The 22,221-nt window shown below is 43.5% G+C and overlaps 1 protein-coding gene across 1 annotated transcript; it reads left to right on the top strand.

Annotated features, from left to right (window-relative positions):
- Positions 1-1,944: 1,944 nt before the first annotated feature.
- On the top strand, positions 1,945-22,015 carry LOC118562877 (secretory phospholipase A2 receptor-like). The gene is made up of 4 exons (XM_036135923.1): positions 1,945-2,012; positions 12,198-12,409; positions 12,665-12,990; positions 21,428-22,015. Exons 2-4 carry the CDS (start codon positions 12,274-12,276, stop codon positions 21,620-21,622), a joined length of 657 nt encoding a protein of 218 aa, XP_035991816.1. The 5' UTR covers positions 1,945-2,012; positions 12,198-12,273; the 3' UTR covers positions 21,623-22,015.
- Positions 22,016-22,221: the final 206 nt, after the last annotated feature.

The raw sequence follows: 22,221 nt of genomic DNA, 5'->3' as shown, positions 1-22,221 counted from the left end.
GCACAGATCCCCTCAGTACACTTAAAATGGTGAATCCAATAGTGAATTTATCATGTGGCATTTACCTTGCTTCCCTGAATAGTATATTTGATGTTACTGCAGCCAGTACTTAGTTAGTTTCACTGCAAGCTAAAAATGTTTTAAGAAATATATTGTAATTTGTTCAGGGTGATTTTCTTCTATGTGACTGATAATAATAAATTTTATTTGGAAAAAGTGCCTCTTATTAACCCTTGTCATTTTCAGTTATTGCAATTTCTGTTCTTTAACTGGTTCTACAAATATTCATTCATCTGAGCATTTTATCCCAGCAGCAAACAACAAATCAATCAATCAATCAATCAATCAATCAATCAATCAAGCGCTTTGTATACCCAAAGTGGCCAAAGCGCTGTACAGGTTCACAACTTAAAATAGAACAAAACACACAAAAATGACCAAAACACAAAAACAGCAACAATAAAATAAAGATACAAGAAGAAAGAAGAGCTAAAAACAATCAAACAGTGAGTAAAATAAAAGGCTAACAGTTAAGACAGCCTGATATTTTGCTCACCTGGAATTGGTTTTAAAAAGGGACTTAAAATCCCTCAAGGTATTTACCATCCTCACTGTGAGAGGAAGACGATCCCAGAGTTTAGGAGCAACAGCAGAAAAGGTTCTGTCTCCTCGGGTCACAAGACGAGTCCTGGAAACATTTCAGAGCAACAGAGGTTCTGACCTCTCAACTTCTCCTGGGAACATGTTTGTGTAAAAGCTTTGCTAGATCAGGAGATGCCAAACCCTTTAAACTCCATCCACTCATCCATCCATTTTCTAACACATCTATTCCTATTGTTGTCGTGAGGGGTGCTGGTGCCTATCTCTATCTACCAATGGACGAGAGGCGGGGTACACCCTGGACAGGTCGGCAATCTATCGCAGCCCTTTAAACTCTTTAAAGCCAAAACTTTTAATCTTAAAATATTTCCTAAAACGTACAGCCAGCCATTGCAGAGAGGACAAAATGGTGGTAATGTGCTCCAGTTGCTTAGTACCTATTAGCAGACGAGCAGCAGCGTTTTGCACCAGCTACAGGTGGTGTAGAGGAGAGTTGTCCAGCCCAGCATAAAGAGACTTGCTGTTGTCCAGTCTCGAGGTGTTAAAAGCATTTATCACCCTTTCAAGGCCAATAAAAGACAAATAGGATTTGATTTTACGATCCATCCATTTTACTACACGCTTATCCCTATTGGGGGTCGCGAGGGGTGCTGGTGCCTATCTCCAGCTGTCAATGGGCGAGAGGCGGGGTTCACCCTGGACAGGTCGGCAATCTATCGCAGCCCTTTAAACTCTTTAAAGCCAAAACTTTTAATCTTAAAATATTTCCTAAAACGTACAGCCAGCCATTGCAGAGAGGACAAAATGGTGGTAATGTGCTCCAGTTGCTTAGTACCTATTAGCAGACGAGCAGCAGCGTTTTGCACCAGCTACAGGTGGTGTAGAGGAGAGTTGTCCAGCCCAGCATAAAGAGACTTGCTGTTGTCCAGTCTCGAGGTGTTAAAAGCATTTATCACCCTTTCAAGGCCAATAAAAGACAAATAGGATTTGATTTTACGATCCATCCATTTTACTACACGCTTATCCCTATTGGGGGTCGCGAGGGGTGCTGGTGCCTATCTCCAGCTGTCAATGGGCGAGAGGCGGGGTTCACCCTGGACAGGTCGCCAGCAGTTGATTTTACTAATCAACTTCAAATTATACATTTTTAAAAATTATTTAATTTAGCAAACATGACTGATATTTTGTTCTTACAGGTACAACAATGACTTGGCCACAATCTACACCCAGTCCCAAACCGGAGACATAAACCTGAAAGAGTATTTGGCGTGGATCGGTTTACACAGGGAATCGTCAAGCAAAAACTGGGTTTGGACTGACGGAGAAAGACATAACGTGGTTTGGGGAAATAATGAACCAGATAACAATGAAGACTGTGCTGTGATCGGCTACCATGACCACTACATCAGAAAGTAATGTCAGACTGTTCTTGAGTTTTGCTTTAAAATGTGAATAGCTTGAAATGCATTTATATGACAGGTCCCTGTTACATTTGTCCCGTTTCATGTGTTCATGTATTTTAAATAACTATTGTCGTTTTTTTTAGACAGTGAATATGTTCCATCCTTTTGAACGTAAGATTTATGCTGGAATCTCTGGTTCGGGTGTTTGGAAACAGTCACAGCTGAAAAAGCTTAAGGGGTTTTAAAACCACTCCACTCAGCAACTAACAGTTGTGGATTTGACTTGTTGGTATTTCCAAGTGAAGTTTGTCTGTTGTAAATCCAGATAGATTCAATCACACCAAGTCCCACTACCGATTTTATACAATAATCTTACTCAACTCAAACACTTTGTCACAAAGATAACTGAACAAAGTCCAGAAAGCATTATAATTATAGCCTTTCACCTTAGCAACAAGGCGGAAAAGTCCAATTTTCAGGGCAGTGATCTTAAAGCCGACTAAAGAGCAGACTGAACATGGATGGTCTCTGCAGGCTCTTTGGCAAGGTCTTATAGTAGAAGGACTGAACGTTTATAGCAGATTTTAGACAAACTGACCATCCATAGCACTACTCTCACCTATTAACATCAATACCAAGTTCTGGGAACTCAGGTTCTCGTGTCTTGCCCAAAAATACCCCAATATGTTTTGAGCAGAAGGTGGAATCAAGCTGACAACCTTCTAAATGTCAGACAAATACTCTCACAACAGCACACAGCGGGCTACGAGTTACAAAAAGCAGAGCATCAGACGTTCCTGATGGTTTTGAAGAAGCACAAAAGTTGTGTAGAAGGATTCTGAATGTTGCATTGGGCTGTACAATATATCTAAAAAAACATGCAATATATGGGGCAATGTTGTGATACTGATATTATTTTCAAAAAACAAATTATTGAAATATCATTAAATGTTTTTCTGCATTGAGTTCATTGTAAACACAGACCCCAGGGGTCTTTCACATTCAACCGTGTACCTCAGGGGGTCCTGTGGGGTTTACTCCGGGAGTATGGAGTACGGGGCCCTTTAATAAGGGCTGTCAGGTCTCTGTATGACTGGTGTCAGAGTCTGGTCCGCATTGCCAGCAGTAAGTCGGACTCGTTTACAGTGAGAGTTGGACTCTGCCAAGGTTGCCCTTTGTCACCGATTCTGTTTGTTGTGCAATTATACACTGTTTAAAGTTATTTAATGTTTAATAAATAACTCTGTTAAGTATTTTCTGGAGGATATCAGCTCTAAAGCTCATATCAGGACAATATTTGAAAGGGATGATACGAGCACTAGCGATCTTTTAACAGCAAGCTCTGCACACACATAGAATAAATGAGTGACAACTCTTCTGAGTTCAAGAATTTAATAACAGAAATAAAATGAACAGCCAGAAAACATCACTATATAATGCTGTTTATCTGAATTAACACTATATTTCAATCAATAAATCCTCTCTACTAGGCTAGTGAAACTTAACTAAACCACTAAGCAAAATGAAGATAAAAAAGAAGCTAAGCAACTATTTACATGCAAAAGAAACAAAAGACAAAACAAAAGTGGTTGATCATCATCAGAATAATTCAGTGAACCCCGTTTACTGCAGATCTTAAATTAGCTTAACTAATTTAGAACAACATTTGGCATGTTTTTAATCCATTCACAATTTCAATCCTGAGTAAACAAAACATTATCTTGGGAGCTGGCCCAAGTGGCTGGAGAGAGAAACGTCTGGGCCTCCCTACTGAAGCTGCTACCACCACGACCCGACCCCGGATAAGCAGAAGACAATGGATGGATGCATGGAGTTCATTGTAAACACAGACCCCAGATCAGGAGTTTTCCATCTAGCACCTAGGGTTGTCAGGATTTGTTCTGATGAACCCGAACACCACCACACACAGAGCTGCGTTTTAAGGAGTTTTATTGAAGGCTTTGAGTAATGGAGATGGAGACCAGAGACTGTACCAGACAGGAGCAGACGAGTGATGGAGGAGATGGCTGACGGTAGAGACACGGTGAAGCTGGAGCAGGCAGTTGGCTGAGCAAGGCGTCAGAGGTAGGGCTCTCAGGCTAGAAGGCGTGAGACTCAGGCAGGCAACAAGGAGTGAATGCAGATGACCCAGCGACAAGGAGCAGACTGAAGAGGGCTTATATAGGAGAGCTGGCAGGTGTATTGAATCCGGACTAGATTATTGCAGCAGGTGAAACTGATCCAGCATGGAGTGAAGCAGGGCAGAGTGGATGGTGGAAGGATCTGGAACTGTCCATGGTGCAGAAGGGAGACCTGCACCCTGACAGTACCCCCCCCCCCCCTCAAGGCCGAATTCCAGGCGGCCTAAACAAAACACTAGTTCAAAACAAGAACACCCATCCCGGGTGGGCGGAGGGAGGACAGGGGGGGGGGGGGGTCAGACTCCAACAAAAGATGCCGGGAGAACAGAAACCTTCTTGAAGCGCGCTGGAACTCAGTAGACTTGGCAGCGCTGGAACTCAGTAGACTTGGCAGCGCTGGAACTCAGTAGACTTGGCAGCGCTGGAACTCAGTAGACTTGGCAGCGCTGGAGAGCGTGGAACTGGTGAGCAGCGGCTTGGGAGTGTCGCCTTCTGAGCGGCGGCTTGGGAGTGACGGAGGACGTCCTGGGCGCGGCAGGCGGCGGAGCAGCTGAGTCCTCGGCAGGCTCCGTGGAGGACGACCTGGGCGTGGCAGGCGGCGGAGCAGCAGAGTCCTCGGCAGGCTCCGTGGAGGACGGCCTGGGCGCGGCAGGCGGCGGAGTTGGAGAGTCCTCGGCAGGCTCCGTGGAGGACGGCCTGGGCGCGGCAGGCGGCGGAGCAGGGTCAGCCGGCGGCAGGGCAGTAGAGTCTTAGGCGGCGGGCGTCGCGGTGGGCGACCCCGGCGAGGCTGACGGCGGAGCAGCAGGGTTACCGGTGGCGGTCGTCGCGGAGGGCGACCCCGTCGTGGCTGGAGCAGCCGGCAGCGGGGCAGCAGGACCTCAGGCGGCCGGCAGTGGAGTCTCGCCTTGGTTCTCCTGGCGTCGAGCTCCACTGAAGGAGCCTTTACTGGAGGCGGCTCCCCCTGGACCGCCTCGCTGGACTGGAGTGCAGAGACTGGAGGTGGGTCCGCCCGGACCGCCTCTCTGGACTGGAGAGCCGAGACTGGAGGCGGGTCCCCCTGGACCGCCTCGCAGGACTGGAGAGCTGGCACTGGTGGCGGGTTCCCCTGGACCGCCTCGCAGGACTGGAGAGCTGGCACTGGAGGCGGGTCCCCCCTGGACCGCCTCACTGGACACTGGAGGTTTGACCGGAGGCGGGTCCCCCTGGACCGCCTCGCAGGACTGGAGAGCTGGCACTGGAGGCGGGTCCCCCTGGACCGCCTCACTGGACACTGGAGGTTTGACCGGAGGCAGGTCCCCCTGGACCGCCTCGCAGGACTGGAGAGCTGGCACTGGAGGCGGGTCCCCCTGGACCGCCTCACTGGACACTGGAGGTTTGACCGGAGGCGGGTCCCCCTGGACCGCCTCGCTGGACTCGGGAACGTAGACTGGAGGTGGGTCCCCCTGGACCCCCTCGCTGGACTCGGGAACGTAGGCTGGAGGCGGGTCCCCCTGGACCCCCTCGCTGGACTGCAGGGCTTTGGCTGGAGGCGGGTCCCCTTGGGCCCCCTCGCTGGACTGCAGGGCTTTGGCTGGAGGCGGGTCCCCTTGGGCCCCCTCGCTGGACTGCAGGGCTTTGGCTGGAGGCGGGTCCCCCTGGACCCCCTCGCTGGACTGCAGGGCTGTGGCTGGAGGCGGGTCCCCCTGGACCCCCTCGCTGGACTGCAGGGCTTTGGCTGGAGGCGGGTCCCCTTGGGCCCCCTCGCTGGACTGCAGGGCTTTGGCTGGAGGCGGGTCCCCCTGGACCCCCTCGCTGGACTGCAGGGCTGTGGCTGGAGGCGGGTCCCCCTGGACCCCCTCGCTGGACTGCAGGGCTGTGGCTGGAGGCGGGTCCCCCTGGACCCCCCTCGCTGGACTGCAGGGCTTTGGCTGGAGGCGGGTCCCCCTGGACCCCCTCGCTGGACTGCAGGGCTTCGGCTGGAGGTGGCTCAGCAGGAACCGTTGTTGTGACTGGCTGAGCAGAGACCATAGAGACAGCCGGCAGTGCTGGAACATGCACACCCACGCAGGCTTGGGCCGTGGCGTGTGCCGCAGGAACCCTTGGGACAACTGGCTGTGCAGGTTGAGGGTCCTCGGCGGCCGGTGGAACGTGCGCACCCACGCAGGCTTTGGCCGTGGCGTGCGCAGTGGGAACCTCAGCAATGGCCGGCAGAGCGGAGATTTCGGCGGCTAGTGGCGCAGGACCCTTTAAGACAGCCGGTGGAGCAGGTTGAGGGCTTTCGTTGGCCGGCGGCACAGGACCCTTTAAGACGGCCGGCGGCGCAGGACCCTTTAAGATGGCCGGCGGCGCAGGACCCTTTAAGACGGCTGGCGGGGCGGGTTGAGGGCTTTCGTTGGCCAGCGGCGCAGGACCCTTTAAGACGGCCGGCGGCGCAGGACCCTTTAAGACGGCCGGCGGGGCTTTTCTCTCGTCGGCCGGCGGGGCTTTTCTCTCATCGGCCGGCGGGGCTTTTCTCTCGTCGGCCGGCGGGGCTTTTCTCTCGTCGGCCGGCGGAACGGATAGGCGCACACCCACGCAGGCTTGGGCCGTGGCGTGTGCGGCCAGAACTTCAACGTTGGCCGGCGGGACTGAGCTTTCTTCAGCCGGCTGCGCTGGGAGCTTGGAGACGGCCGGCAGAGAGGACTTGCGCACACCCACGCAGGCTTGGGCCGTGGCGTGTGCGGTAGGAACCTCTGCGATGGCTGGCAAGGCGGTGTGCACCCCGGCCTCGTACACTGTGCGGGTCTTGTCAGGGGCAGACCAACATGGGAGAAGGTCGTCCCTGTCCCCGTAGAAAAAATCCCACAGCTGATCTTCATGAAGGCGGGGTGCTCTAGCCAGACTCTCCTGAGCGGCAGCACCTGCGCCGGGCCGACTCACCGGGGAAAGGGAGGTGACGTCGGCTGCAGTTGGTGCGGCTTCAGCGGGAATGTCAGGCTTGGCCTCGGGAGATTTTCTGTGCCGCCGAGTCCGGCGTCTGCGCTGGGAGGAGCCGGGCGGCGATGAAGAGACTGCTGCTGACGGTGAGGCATCGGGAGTTGCAGCAGAGACAGCAGCAGCAAAAGTTGCAGGAGCGGCGGGAGCCGCAGCAAAGACGAGAGCTGAAGCTGAATCTGTAGCGGGGGCTGCGGACGAGGCAGCGGCGGCAAAGGCAGCAGGCGAGGTGGACAGACTGGTTGGCGGAGGTCTGGGTGGTGGTGATTTGCAGAGGAGCTGGGCAAGCGCTGCTTTGATGTTCCATTCTAGCTCCTCAAACAGCCCAGACACTCCGAGGAGCGTCAGAAGTCCCATCTGGTTCTCCAAGCAGCCCCGCACGCGTTTAACCTCCTCTATCCGTTTCTTGGGAGGGCTGAGCAGTGGAAAGGCCCTCAAATTTTCCTGGAGCTGAATCCAAAAACGCTCCACCGCGTCTCGTAAGGCGAGCTCACCATGAGAGCTCTGTGTGGGCGTCGGGTTCAACTTTGGCTGGGTCATGCTGTCAGGATTTGTTCTGATGAACCCGAACACCACCACACACAGAGCTGCGTTTTAAGGAGTTTTATTGAAGGCTTTGAGTAATGGAGATGGAGACCAGAGACTGTACCAGACAGGAGCAGACGAGTGATGGAGGAGATGGCTGACGGTAGAGACACGGTGAAGCTGGAGCAGGCAGTTGGCTGAGCCATGGACCGCGGAACGCATTTCACATTGGTCGGGCCGAGCGGGGGGGGGGGGGTTGGGGGGGGGGGGGGGTGTGGGGCAAACGCGGCCGAGCGGGGGGGGGGGGGGGGGGGAGGGGGGTGGGGGGGCGCTGCGGGGAGAGACACGCTTTTCGCGGAGTGGGGGGGTGAAGAGACAAGCGCGGCCGACAAGCGCGGGGAAGGACTTGATCATCAAAATTAGGTAGGGCCGCGGCCCTACCGGCCCTACCGGTTCCGCGGTCCATGGGCTGAGCAAGGCGTCAGAGGTAGGGCTCTCAGGCTAGAAGGCGTGAGACTCAGGCAGGCAACAAGGAGTGAATGCAGATGACCCAGCGACGAGGAGCAGACTGAAGAGGGCTTATATAGGAGAGCTGGCAGGTGTATTGAGTCCGGACTAGATTATTGCAGCAGGTGAAACTGATCCAGCATGGAGTGAAGCAGGGCAGAGTGGATGGTGGAAGGATCTGGAACTGTCCATGGTGCAGAAGGGAGACCTGCACCCTGACAAGGGTAAAAATAAATAAATTATTGCTTCCATCTCAAGAACAAGATCCTATTTAAAAAAAGGTTTGCTTCTAGCTTATCTCTGCAGCTTTACCACTAAAACAACTTCACCATATTTCTTTTATAACAACTGGGCCATTTTAGCGCCTACATACCTATTGCTGCAAGCCTTGGTGCTTGCAGCGATAGCTTATGTAATGCTCTTGACATCACTTACATTATACACACTGTTTCATATCAAAGCACCGAGTACGATCAGATTTCACAGAGCAGCTCCAACAACCTTTCAGGTATGATGCCGATGCTCGTTCCTTTCCACAAAGTAGCTGTTATTCACTGAGCTCTTCACCTGAGTGGGGCTTCCAGCCGGAGGGAGGGACATACAGGCTGACTGCAACATTGCATCCAGCTGTGCTGGTTGCTGGAGCTTTGGATGTAAACAGTATTTTCTCCAATGAAAGCCAAGTCAGTCAAAAGGAAACTATAGGAAAAGAGCTTGTCTCAGGACAGGGGTTCCTAAACTTTTTCAGCCGCGCACTCCCTTCCGTGTCCCAACCGGGTTGACGCACCCCCAATCTTCAAAAGAATAAAATAAAAAAAAATATATAAAAAAAAAAAAAAAAAAAAATATATAAAAAAAAAAAAAAAAAAAAAAAAAATATAAAAAAAAAAAAAAAAAAAAAAAAAAAAAAAAAAAAAAAAAAAAAAAAACAAAAAAAAAAAAAAAAAAAAAAAAAAAAAAATATATAAAAAAAAAAAAAAAAAAAAAAAAAAATATATATATATATATATATATATATATATATATATATACACACACAGGACTGTCTCAGAAAATTAGAATATTGTGATAAAGTTCTTTATTTTCTGTAATGCAATTAAAAAACATGAAATGTCATACATTCTGGATTCATTACAAATCAACTGAAATATCGCAGGCCTTTTATTGTTTTAATATCGCTGATTATGGCGTACAGCTGAAGAAAACTCAAAATATTAGAATATTTCCTCAGACCAAGTAAAAAAAATAATATAACAGCAAAACAAAATCAAACATTTGAAAATGTCCATTAATGCACTCAGTACTTGGTTGGGAATCCTTTTGCACAGATTACTGCATCAATGCGGCGTGGCATGGAGGCGATCAGCCTGTGGCATTGCTGAGGTGTTATGGATGCCCAGGATGCTTCAATAGCGGCCTTTAGCTCATTTGCATTGTTGGGTTTGGTGTCTTTCAGCTTCTTCTTCACAATACCCCACAAATTCTCAATGGGGTTCAGGTCAGGGGAATTGGCAGGCCAATCAAGGACAGTAATGCCATGGTCAGTACACCAGTTACTGGTGGTTTTGGCACTGTGGGCAGGTGCCAGATCTTGGTTGTGCAGCGTTTCCTGCCACATTTCCCCCTTCCAACACACTTTTTGTGAATGTGCTTTGAAACTGCACTCTGTGAACAGCCTGCTCTTTGAGAAATTTCTTTTTGTGTCTTACCCTCCTGATGGATTACCTGACTCCGCCAGATAGATTTGCTCCGCATATCCATCTGGAAACCTTCCGTTGAAGTAATTTTGGGAAGGGGCGAAAATACTGGTTAGCTGATTGGCCTATGTTGGTGATAGACGGGCCAAATAAACCAATCAGATTCCTCGTCGCTCTGTTGCGAGCGACGACGAAAACACAACCACAAGCCAAGCTACTCTTGCTGCTGCAGGTAAAGGCTTGTTAGCTCAGCAAAGAAATATTCTGTAATTCCGATAAAACTTGCTCGATAGCCACGCTAACGCTAGTTTAATCGGCTGAAGCCGCCATGTTCTTTAGACTGAACTGTCACACTTCCCGTTGCGTCACACCTCAACCCGCCTCAAAGCCAATGCTGATTGGACGTTCGTTTGGTGAACGGCTCCAAATTTTCTTTAACGGAAAGTAGCCAGACTGATCTGCGAGTGAAACCTTGAAAGCTCGCGAGATCAGGATGGTCTCACGAGGCTACCTGATGGAGGGTGTCAATGATGGTCTTCTGGACAGCAGTCAGATCAGCAGTCTTCCCCATACTTGTGATTTAGTTTACTGAACCAAGCTGAGCGTTTTTCAAGGCTCAGGAAACCCTTGCAGGTGTTTTGAGTTAATTAGACGATTCAAATGATTAGTTGAATAGCCTACTAGTATACTTTTTCACGATATTCTAATTTTCTGAGACAGTCCTGTGTGTGTATATATATATATATATATATATATATATATATATATATATATATATATATATATACACACACAGTTGCAGCTACAGCTCAAACGTCATAACAAAGGTTATATAAATAAAATTAGAACATAATTTGAATTAAATTGCAATAAAGTTACACACAACATTCACAGCAGAAGCCAGAGAAAGATCGGTGAAGCCTCCACAACCTGAAACGTCTCTGAAGCAGACACCAGGTGGATTCTCAGACTAAACTCTGATGATTTACCTGTGCGTTTTCTCACTTTATTTATTTCATGCTTCTTAATCTGAGTCTGACTCAGAATTTACGCCGCAAAATACAAACATCAAGAAGTTTTATTTGATTTATGTCCGCTGACGAGTGAGCAAGCGAGCCAAACTGTACAGCAGCACAGAGTAACAATAACAGAGCGCTCCATAAAGATGTTATTAATCAGAGAAATAAAAAGTTACTTTCTGATTGTTTCACAGCGGTTACATACAGCAGGTAAACATGCCCATACCAGCACACCTCAGCTCTCCGCAGCCCCTCTGGTTTTCCTGTTTCTGTCTGAATGTGCTCTAAAACCGCATCTGTAAAATGAACTGCGCCTGTCTGAAAAGTATTACAGCTCTGTATGTGAATGTGAGCAGAGTAGTCAAGAAACCGCATCTACCCCCCCCCCCCCACACACACACACACACACACACACACACACACACACACACACACCAGCAGGCCCATGGTTGTTCAGGTCAGTCTTCCTCTGGCAGAAGTCTGAGAGGAGGGCTGATCAGAAGTGCTCTGACCTTTTATCTGTGGGGGGGGGGGGGGGGGGGGGTTTACAGAAGCACCCAGCTGAGAGAGAGAGGCCGTCCTTGCCTGGAACTCTCTTTCTCACAACCCAATTTTAATCCTTCCCCATGTCACAGTTCACACAATTTAGCCATGGTGTGATTGCATGACAATGTTATGATGAATTGCTATAAATATGCAGCCTAAAGAGAGAGGATGTGGGAAGTAATTAGGGAAACAGGGAGATAATGGAGCATTAAAGAAATACTATGGATAGATGGGATAGGGAGGAAATTAGGGTCATTAATAAAGCATTGTTTTTATTTTTACATAATACAAAACAAACAAAAAATAGAATAAAGTAGATGGACCCTATGAAGCTATATGCAAGTACGGATTTGCGTTCTCGTGAATTGAGAAAAGGCCACAGTATTAAGCAACAAGGAGGTAGAGCAGGAAGAAATGTTGCTAATTTGCTAATTTAAAATCAAAAGGCCATTGTTTAAAATTTTGCAACCAAACTTGAAAATTTTTCAATAATATTTTTGTGGTGTTAATTTTATATTCAAATCAACCAATAATTTTCCATTCTTTGGAGAGGATCAACATGAAGTTTGTTTAGCCTTTTACATATTTACACAAGTTCATTTTTTATTCCTTTATGCTTTAATATATTTATATGTTTATATTAGAATAAATTTCGCAGGTAAAGATATTTCAGGGCTGCAGAATGTATTTTTTAGTCATTTAATGTGCTGTAATTAACACAACTAACTGAGCAATATTTTAGTTTAAATGTGCACATGATGGTTTACAACGTTAAGTTCTTCTTTCATTTATACTTTTACTTTTAAGGGTTCATAGCAGACCTTGTGAAAGAAAACAGTTCTTCGCATGTCAAAGGAACAGCACCCCAGGCTTCCATTTCATAATGATGGCGAAGAGTTGGTCTGAGGCGGACACGTACTGCACGGATCACCATAACGGTTTGGCAAGTTTTGAATGGTACAACATGAGTTATTTCAGTCAGCAGGACATTCCCACCTGGATCGGACTTCACAGAAATGGTAAGCGAAAAATGCCTCCAGTTGTGGTTTATTGATTATTACCAGTAAACCAGATGTGGCTTAATATTGTCTCAGGATTTAGATTTTAAGAGAAATCTGCTATTCTACCATCCTGAAGAAAAGGTATCCACCATGATTTTTACTTGGAGAAACTGTATGTGCAAAAAGTAGACAAATGGGCTGTAAAAGATTCCTTATTCGTTATTCCAAGCCAACTGGCTACATAGTCCACTTTTGTCTTTTGTTTTTCTGCAGGTGGATCCTGGAAATGGAGCTCAGGCCTCGAGGAGGACAAACAATGGAATTTAGCTGAGCCAAATAATGACAAAAACTGTGTAGCTATAACTTCATTGACCAAGCGGCTCACTACCCAAAACTGCCAGACCCTGCTTCCGTTCCTCTGCATGAAGGACAACCTGGTCCTGGTAAAGGAAAATAGCAGCTGGGAGGAGGCATTTGAACACTGCCGGAGTCTCGGATCGTCCTCCAACAGCGGGCTTCACTTCAATCTGCTCAGCGTGCAGCCTGGAGATGAACACACCTACGTGAAAAACAAAGTCATGGAGGCTGACACTGAAGAGGTGGGTTCACTGGAGGTAATGCTGTTCTGGTCCATTTTCCTACATAGACAATCTTTGCCAAATATGGCAGAAAATCTGACTGACTTCTTGGGATGATTTCTTTCTAGAGCCATTTTCTTGTCTTATGCATGATATTTATAATACTTTGAATAAAAAGGTTATTTTTGTGAAATTTTAACATTGGACAAAGATAACCTGGATTATCTGAGCAACAGTGTCTTGCAGTGTTTTAAAAGTTGTTCTGGGTTTTTCTGTGACCACCTGGATGAGAGTTTGATGTGCTCATGGAGTAATTTTGCTCAGCCAGTCACTCCTGGAAAGGTTCACCACTGTTCCATGTTTTCTCCATTTATGGATAATGGCTCTCACTGTCATGATAGTGGGGGCTTTGTGTTTGCATTTAATTGTTATTAAATTATAGCACTACGTGTGCCTATTTAAATCTTGGTTTCATCTGGGTCCACTTGCTCAAAACTCCTCCTCAAACATGGCATTCATTGTGGTTTTCTCGAGTCCCAAATCCCCAGAAATGGCTTTTAAACCGCCCTTCCAGATAGATAAATGTATATATTCCTTCATCTGCTCTTGAAATTACTTTATAAGAGCATGGCATATTGCTTTTTTGAGATATTTTAACCTATTTTCTGTTGTCAGACATGATTTCTTGATTCTACAGGTCTGGCAGGAATAAGGCCTGGTTGCCGCTAGTGAAAGGGCACCTAACGTTTATTCAGAATTCATGACAAGGGGGAGAATTGCATGTTTTTGCTAAGATGGTTTTGAAAAGTTTCACACACTTTATGCTCTCCATAGTTACCGCATGTCAATCCAATGCTGCACGTTTGGGATGCAGTGGAACAGAAAATGTACATCACCGACACAAACCGAAAAATCTGCAACTGTGTAATGTCATCATGTCAACATGACCCAAAACCTCTAAAGAATGTTTCCAGCACCTTGTTGAATCAATGCAACAAAGGATTAAGTGTATATTTTCAAAGACTTCATTACATTTGGCTCTCCAGGTAAAGGGCCCGATACGAACTATGTTTCTGAATGTTTACAGGCCTCCTAAGTCCACATCAAACTTTTTTAATGATTTTAGTGACCTGCTGTCTGTGATATGTGTTGATTATGACTTTTTAATTATTGTGGGAGACTTCAACTTTCACGTTGACAACCCTAAAGACAGAAGTGCAAAAGAACTGTGTGACACACTTAGAAACTTTAGTTTAACCCAACACACAAACAGGGACATATTTTAGACTTGATCATCATTAAAGGTCTAAACATTTCACAGTTCAATGTAACTGATGTTGCCTTATCCGATCACATCTCCGTTACCTTTGAAAGCATAATTTCCAGTGACTCATTTAGCCAAAGGGACATCGTAAGAAAACGCACCTTTAAGGACAATGCCACAGAAAATTTTATTCAAGCTTACTCTGCTACTTCAACCTTGGGCTGCAACTCAGTAGATGAGCTAGTAGATAACTTTCATTCTAAAGTCTCAGACATCATTGACTGCATTACTCCAGTTAAAGTGAAAGTTGTTTCCGGGAAGAAAAAATCTCCTTGGAGAAATGCTCCAGCAGCTAGAAGTGAAAAAAGGGAATGCCGGAAAGCTGAACGCAGGTGGAGAAAGAACAGACTCCAGGTTCACTATGACATCTATAAAGAGAGACTTTACAGATATAACTTACAACTGAAAAATGCAAGAGAATCTTTCTTCTCAGAGATCCTCAAGAAAAACATTAATAATGCTCGTGTCTTATTTTCCACAGTCGACAGGTTAACAAATCCTCCTGTGTCCGTGGCTTCAGAACTCCACTCCACCAGGGCCTGCAATGAATTTGCTAACTTCTTTACTGAAAAAATCCTAAAAATTAGAGGATCTGTTTGTACATCCACACCAGCTCCAGAACCAAAGCCGTATTCCCATATGGAAAAGGTATAGACAAATCATACACAATTTGCTCATGTTTTATCTGAATCCTGAAAGATTTTTATATGACAGTGAAACCAGCTACAAGATCCTTGGTAAATATGTGTTGCATGAAACATAGAAAACCGCGTAACCTGTAAGGGCTATATATGACACTAATTCCACATACAATATCCTTATAAGTGTGGGAGAAAGTTCATTTTTAACACATAATTATAGAAAAAACAAGGGAAATGATGATTGTTTGCTTAAACTTGATTGATGTGTTGTTTGTGTATGAGAGTTAGAGAGAAAAGTATGATGGTGTGTGTGTGTGTGTAATTGAGAGTGTGTGAAGAGAGGTGTTGGTCAACCATGGTGAAAACACAATAATGCAAATATTGTATTGCAACAACCATAAGACATGTTGACACCGTCAACATTCCACTGACAGCACTGTGAACATCTAACATGCTGTAAAAAATACTTTTTACTTTACAAAATCCCAATTATTATACAGGTCTTATTGACTTGTGATATTTAAAAAAGCAGCTATACACTTGTCTCTTTTTTCACAAGCCTCAACTAAGAGGTCATGTCACTTTATTAAAGAAATACAAAATAACATGCACATTTTTCATTACTACATGTTGCATTTAATTACAGTAATGTTGGCTATACATCAGAGACATGTGTAGCATCTTATATTAGATTATAATTTAATATCAGCAATAGCAACAGATTAATTGACCATGTTGACAATTATTTAATTAATTCCATCATTTGCAGTTGTATGTTTTGGAAGAAGTGCGTTTTCTTTTCATCATTTGTCTTTTAAAATAAATTACTGTATACTGCCCTAGTCTTTGCCATTATCATTCAAACCCAGAAGGTCAAGAACAACGACAGCGGGTAAGAAAAGAATGAAACAGCGGAATGCAAACAAAAAGGCGCGACTCCAGATCTCGCAAAATTCTACGAGATCTGGCTAAACTTTTGAATTGAGCACTGGTGCTGCCTCGCCAAGATAGCGCTGCGGGAGACGGCACCTTTGAGGCTAACAGAACTTTTAGTTAATGCTACCTAATGTCATACAGTGTAGCCTTCTAACTTAATGGTAATGTTAGCTGATAGAACTATAACTGGAAGTGGTGGAGCTGCCACAGACAAAGTTAATGTTACATTACTAAGTAATCTTACCTTTTAATGGTAATATACGTGTTGCTGTTGTAGTTGAGCTCATATTTTTAAAATAAAAATACAAATAATTTGTGAGGGTGCTCTGGTAGGAAAGCTGAACTCACAGAAAGTTAGCTGCTAGCTGCGAGTTAAGTTATAGCAGGGAGCCGGTAGGCTACACTGTCGAGATGTATATTAAAATTAATATCTAAAGTGTCCTTTGGCAGAAGATTGGTGTTTGACTTCCTCACATTTAGGCCTATACCCGGTGTTATGCTGATTGCTAACAATGCATATATTTACTTTTAATCTTTTAAGAATATGGAGAGAAAGTTTGCTGTGGTACAGTGGATTGAAGGGGAAGATTCAGGGAAGTTCAGTGATGTGAAAACTGATGCTATAAGGAGTTATGATGATTCCAAAATGGACCAAGATGGAAATCCAATTTCCCCCTACTCAGCCTTTATTGAGTGACGCCACGGAAAGAAGCCAAAGGGAGGGTGGCCTCACTATAAAGGAGATGTGCTTTTTGTTAGTGGTAAGTTTGTCCTTAATTGTCCTATTTAACTCACTATTAACACTCACTTCAAAGGCATTGGTTAGCATCCAATTATAAACAATATTTTTTATCTGTATGAACTATAATTGCCATAGACTAAAGTAGTTAGTTGTTTGAAATGAACTATGTTGTTTGACAAACTCCATTCTCTAGGTACCCGCTTTGAAAACACCTGTAAATTAAACTCTCTGCTGGAAGAGGTGGAAAGACCACAGCTGACCAAAAGGGTGTCGGTGGCCCCCTCAAAATATAGGGGCGATTCAGACGATTCCACTGATATTGAGACTGAGCCAAAGAAAGTTAAGGGGACATTCATTTACTTTTATCTTATAGTAGTATATGTAATTATCATATTTTCCAGTGGTAATATGTAAATTGAACACTGCTGATTTAGTTCTACAGTACATTATGGGTAACCAAGTATCGCTATCAATTCTGTTTATCTTGACAACCATAAGTCAAAGGTGAGGGCGGACCCTTCAGAAGACATCCTTAAGACATATGGACCTGGCCAGCCTCATTCAGTTGACAATCATGACCTGAGAAAGACACTGGTGGAGTTAAAGCAGGAGGTAAAGGACCGTAAAGAAGAGAACACCAAATGGAAGGAAATGGTTCTTCAAGGTATCACTGCTTCTTATGAACTGTAGTTGAGTCATATTCATATTGAGCCATTAGACAACTACTAGGGCTGGGCAATATATCGATATAAATTATATATCGATATATTTTAAAATGTGATATGGGATTAGACCATATAGCATATATTGATATAGTTCAAATTTGCACCGTGATCCTTGCTCCACGCAAGCCGCTGACCGGAGCTCTTTGCACTGCTCCCAGAATCATTCTAGGGATTCTAAGAATCATTCTAGGGTCCATTTGAACAGAGTCTTCATAAACATTCTTTTTAAATTAACTTTGTGTACACTTTCAATGTTATTGACGCTCATATTTTGTGTATGGATCCTCTTGATACAACTGATGAAGTATCATTCTATATTGAGCCTTGTTAGTGGTTAAATTGCGACTGAATGCATCTTACTATCTGTCCATAGTGTTAATTGCAAGCTAAATTGCTGTGAATGCTTCCATCCATCAAATTAGAAAATGCTCCTATGCGTTTAAAATCACTTTTGAACAAAAGTTTTACTCGTTCCCATGTTCAAATAGACCCTAGAATGCTTTTAATTTGGAATATTGCATCACATATGTTGAGATGACAAAACATATTCCAGTTTTAATGCTCTCCTTGTGTCCTTATCTAAACAGGTGGAGATTCATCCTGGGACTGGAGTCATGATTGACAAACTAGCATGGGCCTATGCCCTCAATTCAAATTCAGCCACTGTGTTTGTGAGGCATCTCCTCACTGCCGTCTTCCCATTGGAAATATTAATGGTGAGCAATCTTCGGGGGACCAAAAGAAGTGGAGGAGATACTCGTCTATCACTGGACAAAAATAAATTGGATGCCATTTACAGTAGGTTTTCAGCTTTATGAAAGCTTTTATGTTCATATTCACTATTCAGTGCACTATTCTGTATTTCCTGACAACAGCCAACTATAGTACATGTTTGCATTTTTCTGTGTTTGTTTCATGTGTAGGTGCAACTCTTGAGAGGTTTGCAGGGTCTCCACTGTCCAGCATTGGAGCCACGATCAATGCCAAGATTACCGAGCTCAGGTCTAAAAGTAAAACCTCCACACCTCACAGTTAAACTTCTGCCTTTGGAGCCCATTTAATTAGTGTTGAGGGCATGTTAGTGAGATTGGCATGTTAATTGTAATCTAAAGTAATACAGCTACTGTAGTTTGTATAGCTGTTTGTTTTTCACTTAATAAAAAAACTGAATGTTTACACCTGTGAAACGTCTAGGCCTATTTTTTCCATGTTACAGATCTATATTGACAAATACCACTACATGGCAGGAATTAATAATTGCATGTTAACCATGTGTGCTCTAGCAGTTTAAAAGTTTACAGAATTGTGTACAGAAGTCAAAAAGAAAAACTATGTTTTTTTATAGTGACAATAATTTTAAATTGGTTGACATATAAAAAACATAGAAAGACATCATACATTTCCTTTACAGTAATTACACACTTCAAACAAAAAACATATAAATTGTATTGCTTTACATATAAAATGCATATACATTTTGAACTGTAACATATAATTAAAAATGACAAACATTACATGGAACATATAAGAAACATAGAAAGATATCATAGATTCCTTTTACAGTAAATACATACTACAAACAAAAAAATATATATAATTGTGTTGATTTACATATGAAAGTCATACACATTTTAAACTGCAACATATGATTAAAAACTACAAACATTACATGGGACATATAAGAATCATAGAAAAACATCATAGATTCCTTTTACATTGAATACACACTTCAAACAAAAAACATATATAATTGGTTTGATTTACATATAAAAAGCATACACATTTTAAACTGCAACATATAATTAAAAATTACAAACATTACATGGAACATTTAAAGAAAATATAGTTTATCATGCACATTACCTATAAATGTCATACACAATGTTCACTTTATGGATACTTGTTTCTCATAATATAGTTGTATGAGAAAAATGCAAAAGGGGCCACTTTCAGGAGTAAACCATATATTGCACATATTATCCTTATATAAATATTTACTACTGAGGTAGTGGTAAATTCTTATATGTTTTTTCCAGTTTTTTTTTCCGTATGGGTTCAGCTGGAACTTATCCTGACAAAATGTCCCAATTCAGCCAAATACACCACAAAACCTTAGAGCAGATCATTCAGCAGCTAAGTTCCTCTTCATGCTGCCTTGATGTTCTACCCACAGTTTTCCTTAAGAAAGTTTTACCTGTCATAGCGTCTGAGTTGACTCAGATAATAAACACGTCCCTTCTGTCAGGTGTTTTCCCCCAGTCCCTAAAAACAGCAATTATCAAACCACTGCTGAAAAAGAACAATTTAGACAAACTTCTACTCCAAAACTACAGGCCCATCTCAAACCTCCCCTTTATCAGTAAGATTATTGAAAAAGCTGTATTTCAACAATTAAACACCTTCTTAACAACGACCAGCCGCTTTGAGGTTTTCCAGTCTGGCTTCCGTGCTCACCACAGTACAGAGACCGCCCTTATCAAGGTTTTTAATGACATCCATATAAATACAGACTGTGGAAGAACCACCGTGCTGGTTCTATTGGACCTCAGTGCAGCATTTGATACTGTCAATCACTCCATTCTCTTAAAGCGCCTGGAGAACTGGGTCGGTCTCTCTGGTACAGCTCTCAACTGGTTTAAATCCTACTTAAAGGACAGGGAATTTTTTGTATCAGTAGGTAACTTTATATCAGAGATGACAAAAATCACATGTGGGGTTCCACAAGGGTCCATCCTGGGTCCCCTCCTTTTCAATATTTACATGCTCCCTCTTGCTCAGATAATAAAAAATAACATCAGCTACCATCACTACGCAGATGACACACAGCTCTACATCACCATGTCACCAGGTGACTATGAACCAGTCCAGGCACTGAATAAATGCCTAGAAGAAATCAATACGTGGATGTGCCAAAATTTTCTTCAGTTGAATAAAAACAAAACAGAAGTAATAACATTTGGACCAGTAGAGGAGAGATCAAAAGTTAGCACACAGCTCCAGCTGCTTCAGCTGAAAACCACTAATCAGGCCCGAAATCTGGGAGTAGTGATGGACTCAGACCTGAACCTCCAAAAGCACCTAAAGACAGTTACAAGGTCGGCTTTCTATCACCTGAAGAACATTTCTAGAATTAAAGGACTGATGTCTCAGTAGGATCTGGAAAAACTAATCCATGCGTTTATTTTTAGTCGAATAGATTACTGCAACGGTGTTTTCACAGGTCTGCCTAAAAAGTGGGTCAGACAGCTGCAGCTGATCCAGAACGCTGCTGCCCGCGTCCTCACCAAGACTAAGAAAGTAGAGCACATAACCCCAGTTCTAAAGTCCTTACACTGGCTACCTATATCTCAGAGAATAGACTTTAAAATACTTCTGTTAGTCTATAAATCCCTGAATGGCTTAGCACCTAAATACATCACAGACTTATCGGTGTATCAACCATCCAGACCACTAAGGTCTTCTGGCTCCAGCCTACTCTGCATACCTAGAACCAGAACTAAACAAGGAGAAGCAGCATTTAGTTCCTATGCTCCACTTATCTGGAACAAACTTCCAGAAAATTGTAAAGGTGCGGAAAGCCTGAGTTGCTTTAAATCAAGATTAAAAACACATTTGTTTAGGATTGCCTTCAACTGTTCTAGTTAACTGAATCACCACTTCTTTGTTCTAATTTCTATCTACATTTTATTCCTACTTGCTTTTATTCTGTTTTAATTTGCTATATTTTAATCATGTAAAGCACTTTGCATTGTCCCTGTACTGAATTGTGCTATATAAATAAATTTGCCTTGCCTTGCCTGTTTTTTTTTTTTTTTGTTTTTGTTTTTTTTTGTCTGGTCCATCTAATAAACCTGGATGTCATTAGCATAGCAATACACATAAATGTGATACTCCGAGCAGAAATGAGCTCTAATCTTGATCATATCTCATTGCCCCAATAATACGTATTCCTTAAATGTAAAATACAACGAATAACAAAAAGGAACCCAATGGTACATTATGTTAATGCATAAAAATGTAAAATTAGATCACAGGAAATGATGACATGATCTTCTTGAATCTTTGAGGTAATTTTTGTTTGCTCCCATAGGTGTGGACTGGACTGCGCTACCTGGGTGATGAATGGCTGTGGGTGAATGGAGCTGATATGTTGTACACTGACCTGCCACAATGCCCCATCTTGTGGCAGCGCTGTGGTGCCTTATCCAAGAACGATACCGGCACCATGGAGGCCAGAGACTGCTCAGAGAGAAAAAACTTTCTCTGTTATAGTTACAAAATTTAACATCAGCAAGATCACAGAAAAGCCTGAGCAAGTCTGCTTCTACCAACCAGCTGAAAAGTTCACAACCTGCCACTCTTTTGAAGCTCTAGATTTATTTTAAAAACATTGCATTTAGAATATTGCATTTACAGTTATCAGTAAGAGAAACCCACACATTATATTCATTAATAAGTATTTTACATGTGTTTTTGATTACTTAACACTTTGTTAGAAAGTTGAAGATCCCTATCAAGGTCAGAGTGAATGATTGAAAGGAATTTCATGATAGAAATCCAAGGAGTTTCATTAATGTAGATTAAAGAAAATCTAAATACTGATGGTGTTTGTACATGTGCTAAAAATCCTTATAAATTAGCCTTTTTGTATTTCAATGTGGTCTTTTCAAAGTTTAAAAAGTGCTTTATTTTAGATAAAATGGTTAAAACTCTTCAAATATGTTAAAGTATAAAGATTTCTTTGAAAAATAATAAACTTTATAAATTAATAACAATTGAGTTTCCCTTTTTGTCTCTACCAGCTTTAGTTTTTGCACAAATTAAGTTTTCTATGATAAAAAAAAACACCTCACTTCTCCTGCCCTATGCAAGACCAGGACCAAG

The sequence above is a fragment of the Fundulus heteroclitus genome, chromosome 4 (genome assembly GCF_011125445.2).
Source record: "Fundulus heteroclitus isolate FHET01 chromosome 4, MU-UCD_Fhet_4.1, whole genome shotgun sequence".
Classification (NCBI taxonomy): domain Eukaryota; kingdom Metazoa; phylum Chordata; class Actinopteri; order Cyprinodontiformes; family Fundulidae; genus Fundulus; species Fundulus heteroclitus.
The sequence above is the reverse complement of the archived record's forward strand: the minus strand, read 5'-3'. Positions and strand labels throughout refer to the sequence as shown.